The sequence below is a fragment of the Mastomys coucha genome, unplaced genomic scaffold, assembly GCF_008632895.1.
Source record: "Mastomys coucha isolate ucsf_1 unplaced genomic scaffold, UCSF_Mcou_1 pScaffold22, whole genome shotgun sequence".
Lineage (NCBI taxonomy): Eukaryota > Metazoa > Chordata > Mammalia > Rodentia > Muridae > Mastomys > Mastomys coucha.
In genome coordinates, this window is record NW_022196905.1 from 31,240,566 (window position 1) to 31,261,502 (window position 20,937).

Here is a 20,937-nt window from a genome sequence, read left to right on the forward strand (position 1 = left end):
TCCCATACAGGTGCCTGAGTAGAAAGGACAGAGGGCAACTCACCCTCAGCCGAATTATCCAGCTCTGCCTTGTGGGGTGCTGACCTTCCGTCCCCAAAGGCGCGCTGGGCGGGGCGCCCCTCCCCCGGCCCCCGCAATTGTCAGAACAACCCCCGTCTTTTCCTTAATAAAGGGCCGCGACGTCCTCTCACTCCCGACCCCCCTAAGTCTCTCCTCCAACCGCCTTGTCCCTAATTGCAACACCTGGCCACCAAGGTGGCCTCCACTCTAGATAGGTGTCCCTGGTTCCGGAGGTGACCGCTGTGGCGGGGCTCGGCGCATCAGCTCCACCTGCGCGGTGGCTGCGCGGCCGGGGGCGGAGAGGCGTGCAGCGGAGGGAGGGGCCTGCGACACGGCCCCGCCACGGCGCAGCCCGGCTCAGCGCCGCGCGCGTCCCCTCGCCGCCGCCACCGCCACCGCCAGGCGCCCGGACGCAGCGCGAACGGAGCGGCCGGGATGCGCGCCCGGGCCCCGGCCCGCCCCACGTTGCGGCTGCCGCCTGCCCGCCGCACGCTCGCCTGAGTGCGGCGCCCGCCCGCCCGTCCCCGACCACCCGACCGCGATGCCCGCCCTCCCGGGCCCCGGCGGCCCGAGACCCTGCTAGGCTGCGGCGGCATGGCCCGCGCGCCCGGCGCGACCTCTGCGGATTGCATCGGTGTGCGGCGGCGGGGCATGCCCAGGGCACCGGGCGCGGCCTTCAATGGGCGAGGACACGGACACGCGGAAAATTAACCACAGCTTCCTGCGGGACCACAGCTATGTGACAGAAGGTAACGTACGTGTTGTCTGAGACCCCCTCCGGCCGGCCGCGGCGTGGGGATGCCGTCGCACCGAATGCCCTCCGAAGGTTTGGACCGCGCGCTGTGTGTCGTGTCCCCCCAACCCCCAATCCGACCCCGGGCCGGGAGGGAGGGAACCCGGGGGCTTCGGCTGCCCAGCACCCTCCTCCGTGCCGCCCTCGGGAACGCATCTGTCCTTCCCCCGCCGGGTGGCACTGGATCGGGCCCTGACTATCATTTACAAAGCCTAAGGCTGCAGCAGATCTGGTGTGGAAATCTCCAGGACCTGGAAAGGCTTAAAAATCCTTCATTTGCCCTTTCAGCCGGGTCAAAGCTCGTAGAAATTTCTAGATTGTCCACTCCCTGGAGAGGGACCCAGGAGGGAAAAATTCCATTGCCAGATCCTCTAGGGTTCAGCTGCCCTGGCACCTCCCTGGCCTCCAGAGGCAGGTCCCCTGCATGGGAGGGGGAAGGAGGCTCATAGAGGCTACTATTTTATTCCTGGGTAGTGCTACTGAGACAGGAGCTGGGCCAGACCGTCATGGTTTTCCGGAAAAGTGGGGCATGCTCCCCCAAACAGGCTCTGCCTTTAAAACCCCCTAAGTTGGCCCTGCGCGTCAGCCCCCACCAAAGGCTACTTGGGATGCAGAGGATCGGTGTCCTTTGCTAATGTGATAGTAACTTCCGGAGTCCCCAGGCCCTGACTGGCCACAGGAACCGTGGGGACAGCTCCAGCGCGCAGCTAGGGGCCGGAGAAGTGAATAGGCTGCAGTGAGGGAGTACCAGACCTGACCACAGCAGCCCGCAGGCACGCGGGTGCTGGAGACCTCTCCCGGCAGTGTAGGCACCTCTTCCCCGGGGCTGCGGGCCCGGTGGGGAGGGTGTCCAGGGTTTAAGCAGGTAGCTGGCCCGGTGGGAGGGGCTCTGGTACCCGGGGCCCGGCGCGCGTGGGTGCCTGCTCCAAGGAACCTGCGTGGGCATGGCCTCCCCTGTGCCGAGCTCCGCCGGAAATGAGGCGGGCGCGGCGACTCCCCGCGGGCGCGCGGACCCCGGAGGCAGAGGCTAGGTGTGCGACCCGGGCGTGCGGGTGCTGGATGCTGAGAGCCGGGCTCTGCGCGCCGAGGAGAACCGCTGAGTCACACGTTGCCGCGGGGTGTGCGGGGAGAGGGGGCAGGGCTGCCAAGCCCTGGCTGGGTGGCGGCGCTGTCCTAACCGGGCTTTGGGAGGCTCCTGGTGCAGAACTCAGCCCTTTGTCGCCCGCTGGGTGATGCGGAGGAGGGTCGCTCTTCTTGAAGATGATTATCTCTGCTCACAGCCTGCCTAGCGGCAGAAGGCAGCCTGCGTGGCTGGTCGGCTGCGGGGCTTCTTGGCAGGGAATCGTGTGCAGGGCTCTGGCTTTCTAGGGGGAAAGCTTCAGTTTCCTCATCTGCACACTGGGAACGATCCAGCGGGCCTCCGAGCTTATGTGTACCAAACCCAAACGCATGGTGCCCACCTCACAGGAGGACAGCTCAAAGTGTTGCTCCCATCCGTATCCTACTTCCTCTTCTTTAATAAACTCACCCCAGCATGGTTCGCGGGAGGAAGTACTTTCATGGTTCCGTGGCTACTACTGCCATCCGCTGAATCTTCGAATTCCAATGCTGGGCTTGGGTGGAGGTCCCTTGCCCTCATTCATCCTGTGTTATATAGCAAAGAGCCCTGTGACCTGTGGGGAAGCCTGTTTTCATATGCCTCAGTTTCCCTATTTGTACAATGTGAGGAAACAAGGCCCCCTTCCCCATTCAGGCTCTGAGTAGTCCGAGGGGATCTTCGACCTGTAGAAGTGATTGACAGCTGAAATGTGTTGAACACCTGCTGTGTCCTAGCGTTTCACATAGGGCCTGGTGGGAAGTCTCATCATGAGCCCTGTGCAGTGAGCAGTGTGTGTAGGATACAGGACTCAGATGTCCCTACCCTTCAGGGATGTAGAAGAGTAATGTTATAGAGTGAAACTCCCTTAGAATCTAACTGGAAGGAATTAGGAATTTTGATCTCCCTAAATGAAGCCCTCCCTCCCCCCAGCACACTGTAGCATCCTGACGGATTTACACCCTGACTTCAAGGTCACAGATTTGTCACCTGGTGTACGGAATTGTGTTCAGGTCCTGCTTATGACTCTCGAGTTGCTCAGCCTCCGTGGATGAGTCACTGGGCTTCCTTCATTTTGCTTCTCTGTAAAGGGAGAAATCACAGTGGCCTCTAGCTCAGGATTGTTGAGATGACCGTGGCCTGGCCCCCAGGGTGTAAAATGCTCACAGAAAGGATTGGGCTTCCTGGAGGCATTTGCTAAATATCCTAGAGACTTGCTTTACAAACGACCCCCCCCCCCCCCCCCCCCCCCCCCAGGTAGGCTCCTTGCTCACTTATACGCTTCAGCCTTGTCCTTTACTGCTATTCCTCAAGCTAGGCATTTTCTTCCTGATGCTGGGGTGCTTCATTGGTTCTCTCTTCTCTCCAAGACATCCTACCCCTTCTGAAGACCAATTCCTACAAAACCCTTGAATTCCCAGTCCAGTGTCATCTTTTGCTAGTGAGAGCTGAGTCCTTTAGCAAATCCTAAATATCCTCAGAACAGTTTGAGTTCTGTTCACTCTGTGGCAGTTTGGATGAAAATGGCCCCCAGAGGCTCCTATATTTGAATGCTTAGTATTCCAGAGTGGGGCTATATAATAGGATTAGAAGGATTAGGAAGCGTGGCCTTGTTGGAGGAAGTGTGTCACTGGGTGTGGGCTTAGGGGTTTCAAAACCGAGTCTGTGCCAGACTCAGTCTCCATCTCTCTGCCTGCAGATCAGGATGTAGAACTCTCAGTTATTTCTCCAACACCATGGCTGCCATACTTGCTGCCATGCTGTGTGCCACCCAATACTGGACTTAGCAAGCCGTTGAAACTGTGAGCTTTCTTCTATAAGAGTTGCTGTGGTCATGGTATCTCCTTACAGCAATAGAGCAGTGACTAAGTCAGAGGTTGGTACTAGGGAGCAAGTACTACTGTGACAGGCTTCACTATGCTGTTTGGGGGGAAATGGAAGACTCTGGGACTTTGCACTAAAAAGGTGGTTGAACACTTTAAGCAGGGCCTAATTGGAATATGGAAGTATGGAAGGCAATGCTAAGGGCAATTTTGAACTGTGGGGGCCCAGCTCAAGAGGTTTCAGAGGGGAAAAATACTATTAGTAAGTGGCCTAGAGACTAGAGAGCATTCTTGTGATATTTTGGCAAAGAATGTAGCTGCTTTTTGCTCTTGCCCTAAAAGTCTGCCTGAAGCCAAATTGAAGCTTTTTTTTTTTTTTGATTCATGATATTAGCAGAGGAAATTTCAAGACAGCCTAGTATTGACTCTGTTGTGTGGTTATTGGCAATCACTCTTACGCAGATCTATCATGAAAAGGATCAAGCGGGACAAAGATATATAAAATATGTACAGTTTGAAGAGAAAAGGAGCACCAGGAAGTGTAATGGAGCCAAGTCCAGTGCTCAAGGAGATTAAAAAAAAAATAAAGAAAAGTCTGATGTTAAATGAAATAAAGGGAGTGATGACTTCAGAGCAAGACCCACCCAGTTAAGCTTCCAATTTGTAAAAAGGAATTAAAGAAAAGCTTAAGCTCAGAAGGAAACCATCTACAACAGAAGGAAAGTTGATACAGATGTAATTGAACAAGGGGAGCAAGTTTCAGCCCCATCAAACTACAGAACTTGGGAGCTTCAGCCACTGGCTCTGGCTTTAGAGCCAAGGATATAAGGAAAGAGTGGTAGGATGTCTCTCTGTGGCTAAGGAAAGCTACTGAGGCCATGCATCAGGGGTGTCACTGAGTGGAGGCCCAGAAAGCCCATTGTATGATATTGTGAATGTGAAGCCTAGATTGCTTTGGAAACCCCAAGATGTTGGAGATGCCAGGGTCATGTGATGCTTGCTGAGGGGAGCTGCAGACCAGGTGTGAAAGGAGCCCAAAAGAATGGAGTGTGTTGCAGTCAACAGAGCTAGAGGGAGCTGAAGTTCTGAAGAGCGCATTGACACTGTGTGCGTGTGGAGATGCAGAGTCAGGGGTTTGCACTTCTGATTTTAGGGCTTGCTTCAGTTTAGCACTTCTTCATTATGCCATCTCTCCTCCATTTGGAATGGATGATCTGCCCACATAGAGATACTTCTTTCTTTTGTACAGGCATATGTCTTAGCTCTTTTGCTACCCTAAGGTGTGCCTGTTACCCAGAGATGTAAGAAGAAGGCATTGGATCCTCTGGAACGGTAGTTATACGTGATTCTCAGCCACTCTGTGGGTTCTGGAAATTGAACCCAGGTCCTCTGGAAGAACTGCAAGTACTCTTAACCGATGAGCTATTGCTCCAGCCCCGTAGTTATTTCTTTTGGGAGGATAGGATCTTCCATTGAACCCAGAGCTTATTGTTAGGGCTAGCTGACTTGCCAGTGAGCACTAGGGATTCACCTATCTCTGCTCCCCAAACCCTGTTGGGGTTACTTGTATGTCTGTGTGCATGTTGGGCTTTCATGTACACGCTGGAGATTGAATTCTCACCCTCATGTTTCCATGTCACTCTACCAACTGAATATAGGAGCTAGGAAGATGATTCCATTCTTTCCCCTAATTATGGAGATCCTTCTAATTCTGAAGTAGAGGTCCCAGACCCCACCCCAGCCCCAGCCCCAGCCCCAGCCCGGCTCTGGGAATCTTGTTCCCAGAGCTCTCTCCAGACAACCCGGTGCCATGACTTCTTTTATTGTCTTTGGGTCAGCCTGACTCACAAGCTGCTGAGATGAAAACTCAAGAGCTTCATGTTGACTCAGAGACCTCGGCTGTCTGAGGGAGAGTGGCTTTGACAGCCATGTGTTGCTAATTAGCTGTCAGTGTGGAGAAGCCGCAGGTCCACCTTCTCATCTAGTGAAGGGAAGGCAAATTCAGTGACCTGCAAGTGTCCTTCTCATTCAGTGTTCTCTGATTCTAAAGTCAGAACCACAAGTTTTACCTCTTTTTCCCTGGACATAATCCCCTTATCCTTTGTTGTACAAGACTAGACTCTGAGCCACCTTGTGACATTCAGCTGTGCCCACTTGCAAAAGATCACCTCAGATGGGCTTGTTTGCTGTTTATATGTCCCTCATAGAGGGTTAGGGAGGGCCACAGAACCTCATCTGAGTATCCAGCTGCACTATAGCCCCCACCCCAGGCCACAAACACACCTTCGTGTGAATTAGGATAGCTAGGTGGGTTTTTTGGTGTATGCTCTTGACTGAACTCAGCTGTGTTGAGGGTTAGTATGCTCTTGGCTTGTGGGTGCAGGGCACAGAGAACTTGGGAAATGGAAGCTGTTAGGGTGGTGGGGGGCCTTGAGCCTAAGAAGAGGGAGGTTGTAGGATGGGGGTGCTTGGAAGCAGGAAAAAGTAATGAAGAAGAAGCTATCAGGGCAATAGAGGGATCTGAACCTAAGAAAGGGAGAGCTCTAGAATGGGGTACTGGCAAGTGTCTATCAGACATTTTCAAGAACCACATCGATCTCCCAAAGGATGCTGCTTGGCTCTGTTTGAGACAGGCCCAAGACTCAGTTACAGACTAAGATGGATATATCTGAGCTTGGCTAGATCTAGTCCGCACACCCATCCTTCTCGTAGTGTGCTGTCCAGCATATCTTCTGGGCTTTCCACAGCACGCAGCTGTGGTCTTGGGCCAGGCGCTCAGCCTAGGGGCAGTCCCAGCGGTGACCAGTTGTCCTGTTTGTACATGGTACGTACTGAGGGAGCATGGTCTCTTGGTTCCTGAAATCCCTCAGGCGTCACTCCAGGATGTAGGTGTCTCTTTACCTGTGCCTGTGTACTCTGTGTGATGTTAGAGTTGTCTGTCCTTACAGGACTGTGCTGGCTTTATAGCTGAAGGAATCCAGAGGGTTCAGGTGAGCAGGGGTCTGGCCTGTGGGGTCTAGCACATCCATCGAATGTACGGTGTCTAGGCTGATCCCTCCATTGGCCAGCCTCCCCTCCCTGACCTGTGCACCTAGAAAGAGAAGACTTCAGACAGTGACTCCTCTGATTGGTCCAAGGGTATTTTCTTCTCCCAGAAGCTTCCAGAATGGGAGCAGGGGTTAGTTCTGGAGAAGGAGTATAAGATAAAGTATATTGGAAGTGGGGCCCACTTGACAGAATACAGAAGCCCCATAGTTTCTCATAGCCATCTTGGCACCCTGACTGTCAAGCCTGCATTGTTTGTGTCAGGAGGGAGATGTCTAGACCCTCAGGCTTTCTGTCAGGAAACCCAGGAGGGAGCCTTTAACACTCAGGAGACGGAAGGTAGGAAAACCTGGAGCAGTTTGCACCAGCTCCTTATCTGGGGAGCCCCTACTGTGTCTTTTATGCAACTCAAGCCAGGGCTGCTTGGTCCTGGATTTCCCTCCATGGACTGCTGTCGATGTCTCTGTCTCTGTGAGCTTCCCCCTGCCGTTGGAAAAATTGTTCCCAGCTCACCAGGCACTGGAGCTCAAGGGCCCCCTCCTAATAGCATCGGCAAATGAGATATGGCCAAAGCCAGAGTTGCCCCCCAGAACTCTCATCAGTCTGGCAAGCCAAAGCTCCATCCCCACCTATGAGGAAACTGAGTTCAGGGGAGGGGTTAGTGGTGCTGACATGTAGTCCAGGAAGAGCCAGTGTTTGCTAGATTGGTGCTCCCCTTGTTTCTGCTGGAGCGGCTTAGTGAGCCTTCCTAGGCTCCATAGCCTCCCATTAAGGGATTGGGGGAGGTAGGGTCACATCCTTTACATCTCTTGGCCTCAGTTTCCCTGTGTTGCCTGGTAGCTTACATGTCATAATGCTCAGTGATCAAAGTGCTGTGTAGATACTACAGTTAAATGTGGGGAAGGAAGTCAGCACTCTAGTTTCCCTAAACCCTTGTCTCTGCCTGCCCTGTCTTATGTAGCCCAGGCTGGCCTTCAAATCATGAGTGTAGTGGAAGTTCTTGACCCTCCTTCCCATGTCTCTGGGGCTACAGGTGCTACCATCACACCTGACTCCTGGGTCCCCTCAGCTGGAGCTGAGCAGGCACAAATGGTAGCTTTGTGCCTTTTCCTCCTCAAGTTCTAGTGTGTTCCCTCACCGGCTCCTGGCTCTTGCTTTTTTTCCCTCTAGCTTTTGGATTTTGTCCTTAAGGCTCCAGGGTCTAAGGGACATTTTGATGAGAGATGTTCCGGGGCTTGGGAGGTGAGCAGTGTTACCAGGTGAAGTCCTGGGGTTCCGCGGGGAGGGTGGTAGGTGTGGAAGGTGGGGACTGGCAGATGAAAGGGCATAGGAGCTGTCCATGCCAGCAGCCTGCAAGCCTCCACTGAGGCTGTCTCTACGCCTGGGTCTGTTTTGAGTAACAACAGTAATGTCATTATAGAAACAAAATTGAAGCTGCTTTTCTAACTTAGCATGAGGTCATGTGGTTTTCCAGGCTTGGCTGCAGGGCTGGTCTTGTGGTGCACAGCCTGGGCAGTCTGCAAGGACCCCGTACCAAGTGTGTGGGGCCAATCTAGCTGTGCTGTCCTGAAATTTCCAAGCATGTCTCTTGGAGCTGAGGCTCTGGGGGATGGAGGGGGACTCTAAGGAGGCGAGGTTTGGAACAGGCTCCTCCCCTTCAATGTCCAGCATTGTGGACCTCACATGGCCACTCGTCACCCTACATGGCCCTCTGCCTGCAGTATGTCTCTATTGAAGGAGCCAGCTCTGCTAGATATTGTGTCTAAGCAGTGACATCCAGAAACACTACCTTCAAGATAATAGCATTTAAGAAACTAAGGGTGAGGACATGGGCTAGGGACACCCACTTTTTTCTCTTCTTTGCACATGCTAGGCAAATACTCTACCTAATAAAAAATAGGTTTTTTATTTTCATTTTGAGACCAGTTCACCAAGTTGCCTAGATGGGTCTTGAACTCATTATTCTGTAGCCCAGACAGGTCTTGGACTCTGACTCTTCCTGCCTCAGCTTTTAGAGCTTCTTTGATTTTAGAGTTCAAATTTTAACCCCGTCACTCCTGAAGGCAGGTGGCAGAATTGGGCCAGGCTTCAATTTTCCCTCCAGGTTCACTTTACTGGATCACCTGTGTATTCAGCCTAAAGCAGCCTTGGCTGAGGACCCCATCCGTGGTGAGGAGCAACCCACGCGGCCAAGCCAGAGCCTGTGGGCAGCCTTTGTTCTGCCTCAATGGGCCATTCAGCCCATGTCCTGGAGGACAATGGCCCTACTGTGTCAGGGTCAGGGTCACCGTGGCTCTTTGGGTGGGTCCCGCTCTCTGTGTTCAGGAGAGGAGCCCAGACACTGCCAGGCACAAACACTGGCTGTGCGCTGGCTGTCCTGCCTGAAGAGCACTAAAGCCCTAGAGCTTACTGCATCACTATCCCAGACCCGGGACTGATGGTCACCCTGCAGCTCTCAGAGCTACCAGGCAGAATTCTGTAGACCCTCCCTTCCTCCCCTCTGCACCGCAGGGGCCTTTTCTCCAAGGAGTCCATAACTGCCAAGCTGCACAGACTTCTCGAACTCTACCTCCTAAGGCATGGCGTGTAATCAGAAGTGAGCAGGCCAGCTGTCCCTGCCCTGGTGGTCCCAGTTACTAAATGTGGTAGCCAAGCCCATGGGCAGATGGCCTGCCTGCTTTTAAACTCCAGTTTTATTCCCCATGAAACTCAAGATGCTAGGCAAGTGCCCACGCCTCCGTTTACCCCTTGGTAAAATCAGAGTAAGTGGATTACCCAGTTTGGATACAGCATCCTGTCTGTCCAGAGTGTGGCCGTCAGAATATCGGCTTTGGTGGGAGTCTGCTGCCATTGAACTCCAAGATGCATTCCTTATTTTCAGAGCATAGGGGCTCCCAACCACCCAGGCTTCAGCTGGAGGCTTTGGAAATGTGGAGCCACACAATTGCCCCCAAACCTTCTCATGTGGACTGATGTAGAGCAAGATGTGAGGCCCATGCCTGCAACTGGCTGGGCCTCTCAAGTGTTTCATGATCCAGGCTGGGCTGCTCTCCATTTTCAAACTACCAACCTGCTGAAGGCACTACTCTGTGTGGCCTTGTAAGGATCACAGTGTCAACTCCATGAGTCCATGCCAAATGGTCAGAAGTCTGGCGTTTCACCAGGAGTTTCCAGCACCCCAACTGGTTTAGACCTGCTCAGTAGCTAAAGGGAGCCTCTTTTAGGCTACACCTGATGACCACGTGGACGATGAGGAAGAGTGGGTGTGGCTCCCCCTTGAGGTGTGGCAGGTGCGGTGTGGGGTGACACGTAGGGCAGCCCTCCAGGGCCTGGCACAGTGGGGATGAGCCGTCTTTCTCCCTAGGGTGAGAGTGGCAGAAGGACTAGCACATGCTCACCTGTGTGTGCTCCTGCTTCTGCTGAGATGCCTTCACTCCAGCACTAGTCAGTGTGTGCAGAGCCAGCACTCTCTGGGAGCAGAGGGTGGGCTCTTCATCTAGAATGTGGTAATGACATAGTTGACACCGGTTCCACAGAAGCCCCAGACCCAGTGGTTGAATGTCGTGGCTGAATGTCGTGCCTGCCTATATGAGAAAACATTCTGATAGCAACTCAAGGCAGACAGGGTTTATTTTGGTGCTCAGTTCAAAGTACAGCCTACCATGGTGGGGAAACGAGAAAGGGAAGGTGAATGCTGGTGCGCATTCAGTCCTTTTAACCCAATGTCTGTACCCCATTCAGTCTAGGCCTTGCCCATGGAATAATCCAACCCTGGGTTTTCCTTCTTTAGTTAGTCCAACTAAAAAGATCTCTCCTAGGGTTATCCAGAGACCAGGACATCAGGTGATTCTAGACCCTGTGTTATTAGCAGTTAGTCATCACAGATGTGGCTGACCTGGTGGTGGGCAGCATTATGGGGGCCCAGACCCTTCCACCTGTCAGCCTTCTCCTTCTCTATGTTCTTTGAGGTGCTGTGTGAATGTAGCTCACTGGCCTCCCAAACGCTTTAGCTCACAAGTGATACCTTTCACTCCAAGCTCCCCCCTCCCCCCACCCCCGCTCCCGCCCCCATTCCATTGGCTGGAGCTAGTCACATGGATCCACCCAGCATAAGGAGGAGCTGGAGAGTGTAGTCTGTGGCTAAGTAGCCCAGGGATGGTGTTTTTATTAAGAGAGAGTGGATCTTGGTGGGCTGCCATCTTTGCCACATGACTTGACCAAACTAAACCTCCTGCTTTCAGTCTGAAAGGCTCCAGTGAGAATTCTGTAGCTCCGGGTGCAATGCGGACACACACCTTTAATTGCATCACTCTGGAGGCAGAAGGATCTCTGTGAGTTTGGAGCCAACCTGATCTACATAGTTCCAGAACAGCCAGGGTTACGTAGAAAGACCTTGTTTAACCCTGCCCTTCCAAAAAAAAAAATTCTGTATCAGAAACCCTCACCCAAACCTTGCTGACTTCAGTGTCCCCGTGTCCCTGATGATGAGGGACCAGAGTGGACAGGCAAAAGTTACCAAGGGAGGCCAGGGACGCCTTTCCTTGGGAAAGGTGACGTCTAAGCTGAGGCCTGAAATGTTGAGACCAGGTGGCCAAGGTGGACACAGGCATCGGCTTCAGGAAGTGAAGTCAGGAAAGGGGCCAGCCTTGCTGGAGCAGCTTGTGAGGCTCTTAAATGCAGGAGATCCATGGAGTGTGTGTGTGTGGGGGGGGCAGTGTAGGAGGGAGACAGGTAAATGGCTTTAAATGCTCCAATGAGTTTGGATTTTGAACAGTCAACCCCTAGGAGTTATGTAGAGGTGGGTCTGTCCTTGTTTGAAAGCATTTTCATTTCTGTTGTACTATCACAGAATATATGCGCATGTGTATGAAGGTCAGGAAATACAGAAAAAAGGAAACCCCGTTACTGAAAGTTTGGGGTATTTTCTTTTATATAGGTATATATGTTATCCCTTATTTACCTGCATATCATCTACTTATCATCTATCTATCTGTCAGTTATTTATCTTATCATCCATATCTGTCTGTCTTGTCTATCCATCTGTCCACCCATCATTTGTCTATCATAGTTAGTGAGCCATATTCTGTCTGTCCATTCCTGTATTGACTGCTTAAGTAAAACAAGCATTTTTGGGTCATTTATCAAATGCTAATGGTGGGTTTTGCTTGTTAAGATTTCCCTTACTAATATACATTGACAGCTTTTAGGTTAGGAGGGCCCCAGCTTTCTGTCATTGCAAAGTGCTAGAGACAAGGCAGCTTAAACATTAGAAATGTGTCAGCCCACAGTTCTAGACATGACAAATCCAAGGTCAAGGTGTGGTCAGAGGTGGCCTCCAGGGTCTCCTCTTCTTGGCTGGTGGACAGGATCTTCTCTCTATGTCATCATGTGGTTCTCAGTTTGTCTGTGTCTATCTGTCTGTTTTTCTCTGTCTCTCCCTCTCTCCCTCTCTCTTGCTGTGTCCTTGTAAGGACATCAGGCACGTTGGATTAGGACAGACCTATGAGAGCTTATTTTACCTCAGCCACCTCTTCAGGGGATCCGTCTCCAGGCACGGACACAGTCTGAGCTCCTGGGGTGGGGCACAATGCTTCAACAAATGAATTCTGAGGACACTGTTGCCACTGGTAGCATCCATCAAGAGCTCTTCCTAGGAATTTTAATAAGTTGTGTGCTGGTGGGTGTTGGAGCACCGTCTGCCAGGGGTCATGCAGGCCACTGTCACAGGCCCCTCTCTGTGCACTTTTGTGCATCTTTGCCTTTTTCTCTGGGAAGCTGGTTGGCTTATTATGGAATGTCTTCACGGACTCCCAGCTCGCCCCAAGGATCTCACTCAGCGGTGCCCCAGAGCCCGCGACAGTCCAACCTCCCACACTTCCAACATGACTGTAAGGACACAGTGACCCGCAGCGTGGTGAGCTGAGGCTCCCCGCAGGTGCTTCCCGACTGGGGTGTCCGTTCGGCCGAGGGATGTGTACACCCTTCTGGCCTGTCTTTCTGATCACCTGTCACCTCTGCTGCAAACACGGCTCCTTGCTTTTTCATTTGCTCCTGGTAGCGTTTAATTTTGTGTGGTTGGCTGCCAGTCTGTGTCCTTGATCGTTCATATGGCTATCATCTTCTGAGAAGAACCAATAGGACGTGGAGCAGGTGACAGTGTGTGGCTTTGGAGTCTGGCCGACGACAGGTTGTGCTCTAGGCCAGGCCCTGCTCTTGGGGTTTGGAGGCAGCCATTTTGTGAGGAGGCTTCTGGCAAGGCCAACAGCCAGGGCCACTGTATGGGTGAGCTACTACCGCAGGGAGTAGAGAGGATCATGCAGATAAAATACTCTAGTTGAGTCAGATCAACTGTGTGGGGAGCAAAGAGAGACCCTTAAGACCTGCCCAGTGACAAAGAGATTTAAAGCAATAGGCATCTGACCAGTCCTGGCTCCTCACACTGAGTCCTCTATCCTGCCCCACCATCTCCTCCCACTTGCCCCAAATTGTGTGATTCTCTGTGATTCTGCTGGCTCTTCTAACCCCACTCTCCCTCGAGTGATCCCTTGTGTTAGACTGTCTCAGCTTCTGTTGCTGATGACTGCAAAGCTCGGACAAAACGGACGGCTCCCCTAGGGAGAGCGGAGCCACTTGAGCCTGAAGGGCAGGAGCCCAACAACCTTCCTGCAACAGCTGGGTGCCTGTCCCACGCCACAAGGTGTGTCTGCTGCCTCTGCGCCCAGCTCACCACCTGCTATCTATTGGGGCCTGCCCAGTGTGTTTTGAGGGAGGAAGGCAGTGAAGGAGCCCCTCTTCACACCTGGCCTCAGTAGTACCGATGAGCTTCTCACCAGGTGTCATACTTTCCCCCCTGGCCTAGTCCCCCAGGATCAGTAGTAGTTGTCCATTTATAGTTTGGAGTTGCAGGAAGTGAGGATTTCTGGTTTTGCAGCTTAAATGCCACAGCCCTGGCTGACATAGTTCAGAGTTCTCTCAGCATCGTGGGATCTAAACCATCCCAGTGAACAGTTTTGGAGGGCTCCTTGTGCTCTAGATGTAGACTGTGATATGTGACTAAGTCCCATCTTTTAGTCTAGGTTGGTGGGCTACAACACAACTGTCCACCCAGGGACAGACAACTTAATTGGACCATTGTACTGTTTCCATGGCTCCGAGTGGAATGTTGGTACCTTCTGCAAGTTCATGTTAAGTCCAAACCTCTGTGTAAGGGCTTTTGGGAGGCGTTTTAGTCACTAGGGTTAATTCCCCAGAGAGCTCCTTTGCATCTTGACTTGAGAACCCAGTGAAGAGATGCTGTGAATCCAGGAGAAGTCTTCACCAGATGGAAAACTAGCCTGGATCTTGCTTGACCTTCCAAACCCCAGTCCTGTGAGAAATAAATACCACCCAGGCTGTGGCATTTTGTTAGAGCTAGCCTGAGTGGACTGATGGGACTTCCCCTGTGACAAGCTCGCTTGATGCTTTACAAATAAGAGCAATTCAGAACGGCAATCGGCTGATAGAGCTGCATTCAGTGGAGACAGAGAGAGAGAGAGAGAGAGAGAGAGAGAGAGAGAGAGAGAGAGAGAGAGAGAGAGAGAGAGAGAGAGAGGGAGAGAGAGAGATGCATTGGGCTGGGAGGGAGGCTCAGTGGTAGAACACTTGTCTTCTGTGTGAGCCCTGGAGAGAGAATGCTCTCTCCATTAGTGTATTCATCAAGTGGGACTTGGATTAATGCAAACTGTAGAAGTCAGATGCTCGGACTGCTAAGGCAGATGGCCTTGAAGAGGGTCATCTGCAGCCAGGACTCCATGAAAAAGGAAAATAGTATGCCACAAGGATGGAGACACCCCCAAGGAGGAAAGGCTCAGGAAACACCCTGTGTTGAAGAAACTCTCAAATCCAGGGCCTGGGGCATCCCAGACTAGTTAGTATACTTCCACTGAACCCCACCACACGCAGCTTTAGCAACTTGCAGGTACTCCATGAAAGCGGAAAGCCAAGGGTGGAGCCTCCCATTGCTCTAGATTTTGAAAGGGCTCCCCAAGGCATGAAAGGGCTTTTCCTCAGCTTCAACTGCCCAGACCCCAGCAAGGAGAAGCCAGTGTGGCTTGGACCACTGTCCCAGCCAAGGAAAGAAAACACACGACTCAGAATTCACAGTGCTTTCGATTCTAGTGTCCAAGCCAGGCATGGGGGCTGGGATAACAGTTGATGTTGTCTGTTTGACAGAACCTAGAACCACCTGAGAGAAGGGCCCCTGGACATTTGTAGATTATCATGATTGTGGTAACTGTTGTACGAAGAACCTCTGAACTGTGGGCTTGTTCCCTGAGTCGGGCATCCTGGACTGTAAGAGATGGAAAAAACTGGCCAGAGCATTCATTGCTCTGTTTCTTGGACGTGTCTGTGATGTGACCAGCTGGAGTTCCCACTGCCCTGACTTGCACTTTTGACTGTGAAGCTGAATAAACCCGGAAGCTGTACTTTTGTCAGGATGTTCTATTCTAAGAACAGGAAAAGAAACTAAGCTGGTGGCTCACACCTGTCATCTCAGTGTCATCTAGAGCCTGAGGCAGGAGGATTGCTGTGAGCACAAGGCCAGCCTGGGTTACAGAGAGAGACCTCTTCTGGGCCTCCATTCCACCCTGCTCCCAATTACAGTGTCCTTAATAAATAGCAGCTTACTTACTAATTTCCCTGTACATTTGTAACAATCAGGAAGAGAGCTCATAATGTCTTGTTTAAAGGTCACAGGGCGATTGTAAACTGCCTCCTTGATTGCTGAAATGACTTTGAGTTAAGTTAGCCAGGGCCGACACTGATACTTCCCCAGATGCTGTGTGAAGGGAGGGCACTGGTGTTGGAAGTACAGCAACTGTCCTTCTAGGGTGAGCGAGACCTTAGTATTTTATCCCCCGGATGAAGGCAGTGACTTCTTTCCTCACCAAAGGCTGCAGTTCAAGAGGGTCAGACACCCAACCTTTCCATGAACAGATGTGGTCCACGGCCCGGCTCTGACAGGGATTCTGCTGTCCCTCCTTGATGTTCTTGTGGGCACATCCCCCACCAGCGTGTGCACATTGGGCCCATCTGGTGTGGAATGGCCTCGATGGACTGAACTGAGTGGTAGCTGTTCCTATGCCAGCTCTCCACAAGGAAGATCATAAAAACACCGTGAATATTTCATAGCCCGGAGGAGAGGTTAGGTACTTTATGGAAGCCATGAGAGCACAGTCCATCATCCTGCGCCCACAGTCAGGCTAGGCGTGGCAGTGCCCAGTGAGGTGCTCCAGCGGGAAGGTTTTATTGTACTTCTCTGTAATTTATTTTACTACAGAATGGCTTGAAGATGTGGAAAATAGAAAAAAAGGAGTGTGTGTGTGTGTGTGAGTGTGTGTGTATGTGTGTGTGTGATTGGGGGTTAGACATGATATCCCTGATTTCACCACCGCTAGAAACATTGTATGCATTTCCTGTACTTCCTTTTAAGCCCCCTTCAGATTATAACAGTTTTGTTTCTTTTAAAACATTAAACACACTGGAAACAACCCCTATTATTATGTGCTTATAGTAAACAGTTTTATTGGCTATATACTATTTCATCACATAGAGATAATTATGCATTCAGTAGTTACACACGGATTCATTCATCACATTAATGTTGCCTGTGGTAGGTACGTGGGGGAGGGGTACAAAAGGAAGGAATACTATGCAGGACCTGTGGAGACAGAGTTGAAGCAGATGGTCCTGATCTAGAATGATAGGGGTGCTGCATCTAGAATGGGGTCCTGATCTAGAATGATGGGTCTGGCTGCAGCCTGGGACTGAGTATTCAGAGGTACCTGGGCTTTGAGATGGCCTTGAAGCAGTTATGTGGTGGTAGGTTTGCAGGCAGGAGAGTGGTGGCACAGTTGTGGGTGAGGCACAGTGGTCAGGATCAACTGGTGTACTGTGTGTGATGGAGCCATTGCTGGTCGGTCTTGGAGGTTCTAGGCAGGCATGGTGGATCCTAAGAGGGCTGGGATGGATGCTTCTTGAAAGAGGCCAAAAAGTCCCAGTTAGTTCAAAGCTGGTGGTGGAAAGGATGTGGGATGGAGATTTGTACCGGTTGATGGGAACCCTGGATGTGAGGGAGAAGAAAGGCAGAGCTGTCTGTCCTGACTCTTGCCAAACAGGAGGCCCCAGGCTGGGAAGTTGGATGCTGCAGAGGAAGGTGGTGTAGTTGCTACTTTGGGCTGTGACTAAGTATCTGAGAAAAGCAACTTAAGCAAAGGTTTATTGGGGCTTACAGTTAGAGGCATATAGAGAGGCGGCTGGTCACGTGGTATCTGATCACGTGGTGTGAAGTCCGGAAACAGAAGAATGGCTGGTGCTCAGCTCGCTTTCTCCTCTCGATTTAGTCCAGGACCCCAGCTCGTGGGATGGGGCCACCCACATTCAGGGTGGAGGTCCCTGATCTGCTAGACCTCTGTGGAATACACGGACACATCCAGGGATGTTTCCCTGGCGATTCTGAATCCTATCAGTTTGGCAAGGTTTAACTGTCACTGATGAAGAGAGCCTCTCCCCTGCTGTCAGCGCCCACTTATCCAGCTTTTGTTGTCTTAGATTAAGAGCTGCTAAGCATTATGGGATATGCTGAGCATCATAAGAAGATCTGTTGGCCTGCATCTCAGGCTATCTTGATGTTGCCACTCTAGGAGTGGCGAGTCTTGTTAAAAGTGTTGGGTGTTCTTTTTGAGGGCTTGAGTAAAATTGAACATCATGTTGTCTGCCAAGCTAAACTTCACTGGTCACAAGATCTTGTTCTGGGTGTATTTCAGAGAGGCAGGCCTTTTTAACTACTGTAGGAGTTACCTAGAGAACCCAGCTGCCCACCTCTCTCTGTTTCTCTGCCTTATCGAAAGGATCAACTCTAGTTCTGCTACATGGGGGCTATGGCTCATGATCACTGTCACTAGATGGGGTCTTCTAAGGTGGGGCTGGGTCTGTGCCCTTGGTGAATTGGGGTGTAACTTGTCTGTACATAGAGAAGCTAATTTGTCTTTGTAGCAAATTAGTTAAGAGTAAGTGTGACCAAGGCTGTCCGGTTTCCCAATCTCTGCTGCAGAAAACCAGGCCTATAGTCTGGGCAGAACTTTGTGAGCCCTGTGGGGTGGAGGGTGGTGGGTGGGGTGGCCCTACTGACACTCAGAGGCCTTGGGGGGGGGGGCTTTGCTGCACACACCTGTCTCCCTTCAAGAGCTTCGGGTATTAGGACTGTGTGACAGGTGACACCATTTAGTGAGGCAGGGAGCAACCACTTTATTCTGCTTCCCAGTTCTGAAGGGCAGGGGTTGGGCAAGATGAGGCTGAGCCAGTCTTCTCTCTGAAGCACTTATTCTCAACCTTCCTAATGCTGGGGCCCTTTAACCCAGTTCCTCACATTGTGACCCCCCCATCATAAAATTACTTTGTTGCTACTTACTAACTATAATTTTGCTACTGTTATGACTCATAATGTAAATATCTGACATGCAGGGCATCTGACAGTTCAGCTCCCAGGGGTTGAAACCCACAGGTTGAGAACCGATGTTCTGAAGGGTACCTGCTGTGCCTCTCTCTAATGGTGGTGGTGGTAATGATGGTGTCCGTAACAGGATCCCATCTCAAGCATGTAGCTTTAGGAAGGTTGGATTCCTAAGATGATAGCTGGCTTTTCCAGGTCAAAGCCACACTTTCTTTCTCAGAAGTCACTTGCATCCCTATCGCTTATCTGCTGCAAGATGCAGGTTAGCCCTGGTTGGAGGGCAGTATGCTTGAGACACAGGGTAGAGGTCAGCTCATGTGCAAGAACAAGAACAGGTGGGCTCCGGGATGGTGCTAACAACTCTTGGTGCACGCAGTCTGCCCCCAGCTGGCCGGGGTGGTGCTCAGCCCTGCCTGACCTTGGACAGGTTCCTGAGCTATGCACATTTCATCTTCCTGCCCAGGCAGAAGAAGTGCATAGCTTCCCCTCCCCATCCCTGTTCAAGGATACTGACCACACCCCTTACTCTTTAAAATGCAGAACAAGGCAGGTGAGTGTGGAAGGCAGACTTGGCTGGAGGCAGCCTAAGTCCCTGTGGGTGTTTCAGATACACAAAACTCCTGCCCTTACCCCCTCCACCCCTTGCTTGTTTGGTGGTCCTCAGACAATAGTGATCAAGGTGAGTCTGGGTGGGCCTTGTGAGGCTAGGGTGGCCTGTGGTGGGGTGTGTGTGGGGGAAGGGGAGAATGCAGATTGGGAACAGGTGAGCCAGGCTGGCCTTTCTGCCTGGCTGCCTGGTTGCCAAGAAGGACACATTGACCTTCCCAGCAGCAAGTCTGCTCAGCATCTTAGAAGCAGCTTTATTGGAAACTGCTCTAGCCCTTGTGGTCCCAGGCTGGCATGGTGCAGGAGGCTCCTTCCTGGGAGCTGCAGGGGCCCTTCCCTGCCCTGGTCTCTCCAAGCCAAGAGGGGAAGCTGGGACAGGCATGGGTGGGGCTGGTTCTTGGTCTTAACACCGTGCTTTCTGCTTGTCTCTCAACCCACACTTGTCCCTGATGTCTGTGACTGTGCATCTGGGAGGCACTCAGGCCACCCTGGGGCTTCCCTTGCTCAGTGTTCCAGGCTAGTTCACATGTGACCAGTCTTGGCCACTCCCAGCATCCCCATACCATCTTTGGGTCTAAATCAGTGACTAGAATGTCCTTTTGGGCTCCTTCCAAGGTCACACACAGATGCTGATGCTAAGAGAATTTTCACCCACACTGGTCATTTCAGTGGGTAGTGGACTATGGCAGAGGGTCACACTTACTCCATCCATGCTTTGCAGCTTGCAAGCATGTCCAGACAAGAAAGCCTCCCGCTGTGGTACGCAGCCAGCCGGGGCGTAGCTGTGGGGAGTGAAGCTGTGCAGAGGGTCAGGAGCATCAGAATGTTCTCAGTGTGGCCAGCTACCCTCAAAAACATGGACTCCAGTCAGTAGCTCCTCGGCCCTAAATCACAGATCTCAGCTCCTCCCCCAGGGAGGTGTCAAACTCAGGCAGGAACTGGTGACACCAGGATAGCATCCATAGAGTCCCGAACAATCCAGTATAGCCCTTCAGAGCTCTAGGGGAGGGGAGGGGGCTGACCCACCCCATGCTTTCCCTTTGTCCTCCTGCCTCCCTGGCCACCCCAACCTGGGAGGCTGGGGATTAATTATGTGTTGTCTCTGTAAGCAGGCGGCTATAAAAACCTATCTGCAGCCCAGCACCTTCTGCTTCAGCCAGGCTTGGCTAGATTTATCGCCCCAGCCTCCTCTAGGCTCCTCAGGGAGGCCAAGGAGGCCCTGCCTGCTGCCACCCCAACCGAAACAGAAGGAATTACACAGACATGCAAGCCACAGAAGGGAATTAGTACACAGTGGCAGCGTGTCCCTTGGAATTGGTCCCTATAAAAAGGTGGCATTATCCGGCACTGTGGGTGTCTAGGGGTGAACAGAAAGAGACTTTTTAGGAGCAGTGTCTGAGGGTCAGCCATTACAGACAGGACATGGGTTTGTCCTGATGTTCTGCAGGGTAGTAGGTACACACTACACATCAGAGGCTTTGAAGGGAGGAAGGCTGTGGTCACAGATATGATTGATAGACAAGGTCTGTGTCCTGAAAAGTTACCAAACACACTGGCTGGGTGGGTGGTCAGCTCTGGCTCAGTGGTGAGAGGCTCTCACAGGCTAAGCTGCCCAGGCTAGGTGGTGGGAAGTCCGGGTCAGGCCAGGGAGGATTTCCTAGAAGAGGATCTAGGCCTGCTGCAGTAAAGCAGGAGACTGGTGTTAGAGAAAGAAAGCAAGGAGACCAGCTCCAAGGGAGTCCCAAAGTCACAGTGCCTTTTGGATGAGGGAGGGACATAGGATTCGGGTGAGAAGCCCGGCATCATGGAAGGAGGCTGGCAGGGCCTGGGCTCCAGATGCTGCCCACCCCCAAGTGCAGAACTGTCATTTGCAATGGAAGAAATAGAGGGAAAGTAGTCCCTAGCTCAGAAATGGTTGGGCCTCTTACCTCCGAGTCTCTAGGTAGCCTCCTTGTGTCGGGGTTATTCTGGTCACTCACAGGCTTTTTTTGGGGGGGGCTCCTCCCTCTATTTTTTTTGCTTG

At 52.1% G+C, this 20,937-nt stretch overlaps 1 protein-coding gene across 2 annotated transcripts in view; it reads left to right on the forward strand.

The window, feature by feature from the left end:
- Window positions 1-288: 288 nt before the first annotated feature.
- The window catches only part of Ppp2r2c (protein phosphatase 2 regulatory subunit Bgamma), an 89,677-nt gene continuing 69,028 nt past the window's right edge, over window positions 289-20,937 (forward strand). Inside the window, exon 1 of one of the 2 annotated variants that reach the window (XM_031341895.1) lies at window positions 289-886. In XM_031341895.1, the coding sequence (XP_031197755.1) occupies window positions 859-886 (28 nt within the window). In that variant the 5' untranslated portion in view covers window positions 289-858. The remainder of the gene's footprint in view (window positions 887-20,937) is intronic. The other variant, XM_031341894.1, reaches the window with a different exon arrangement.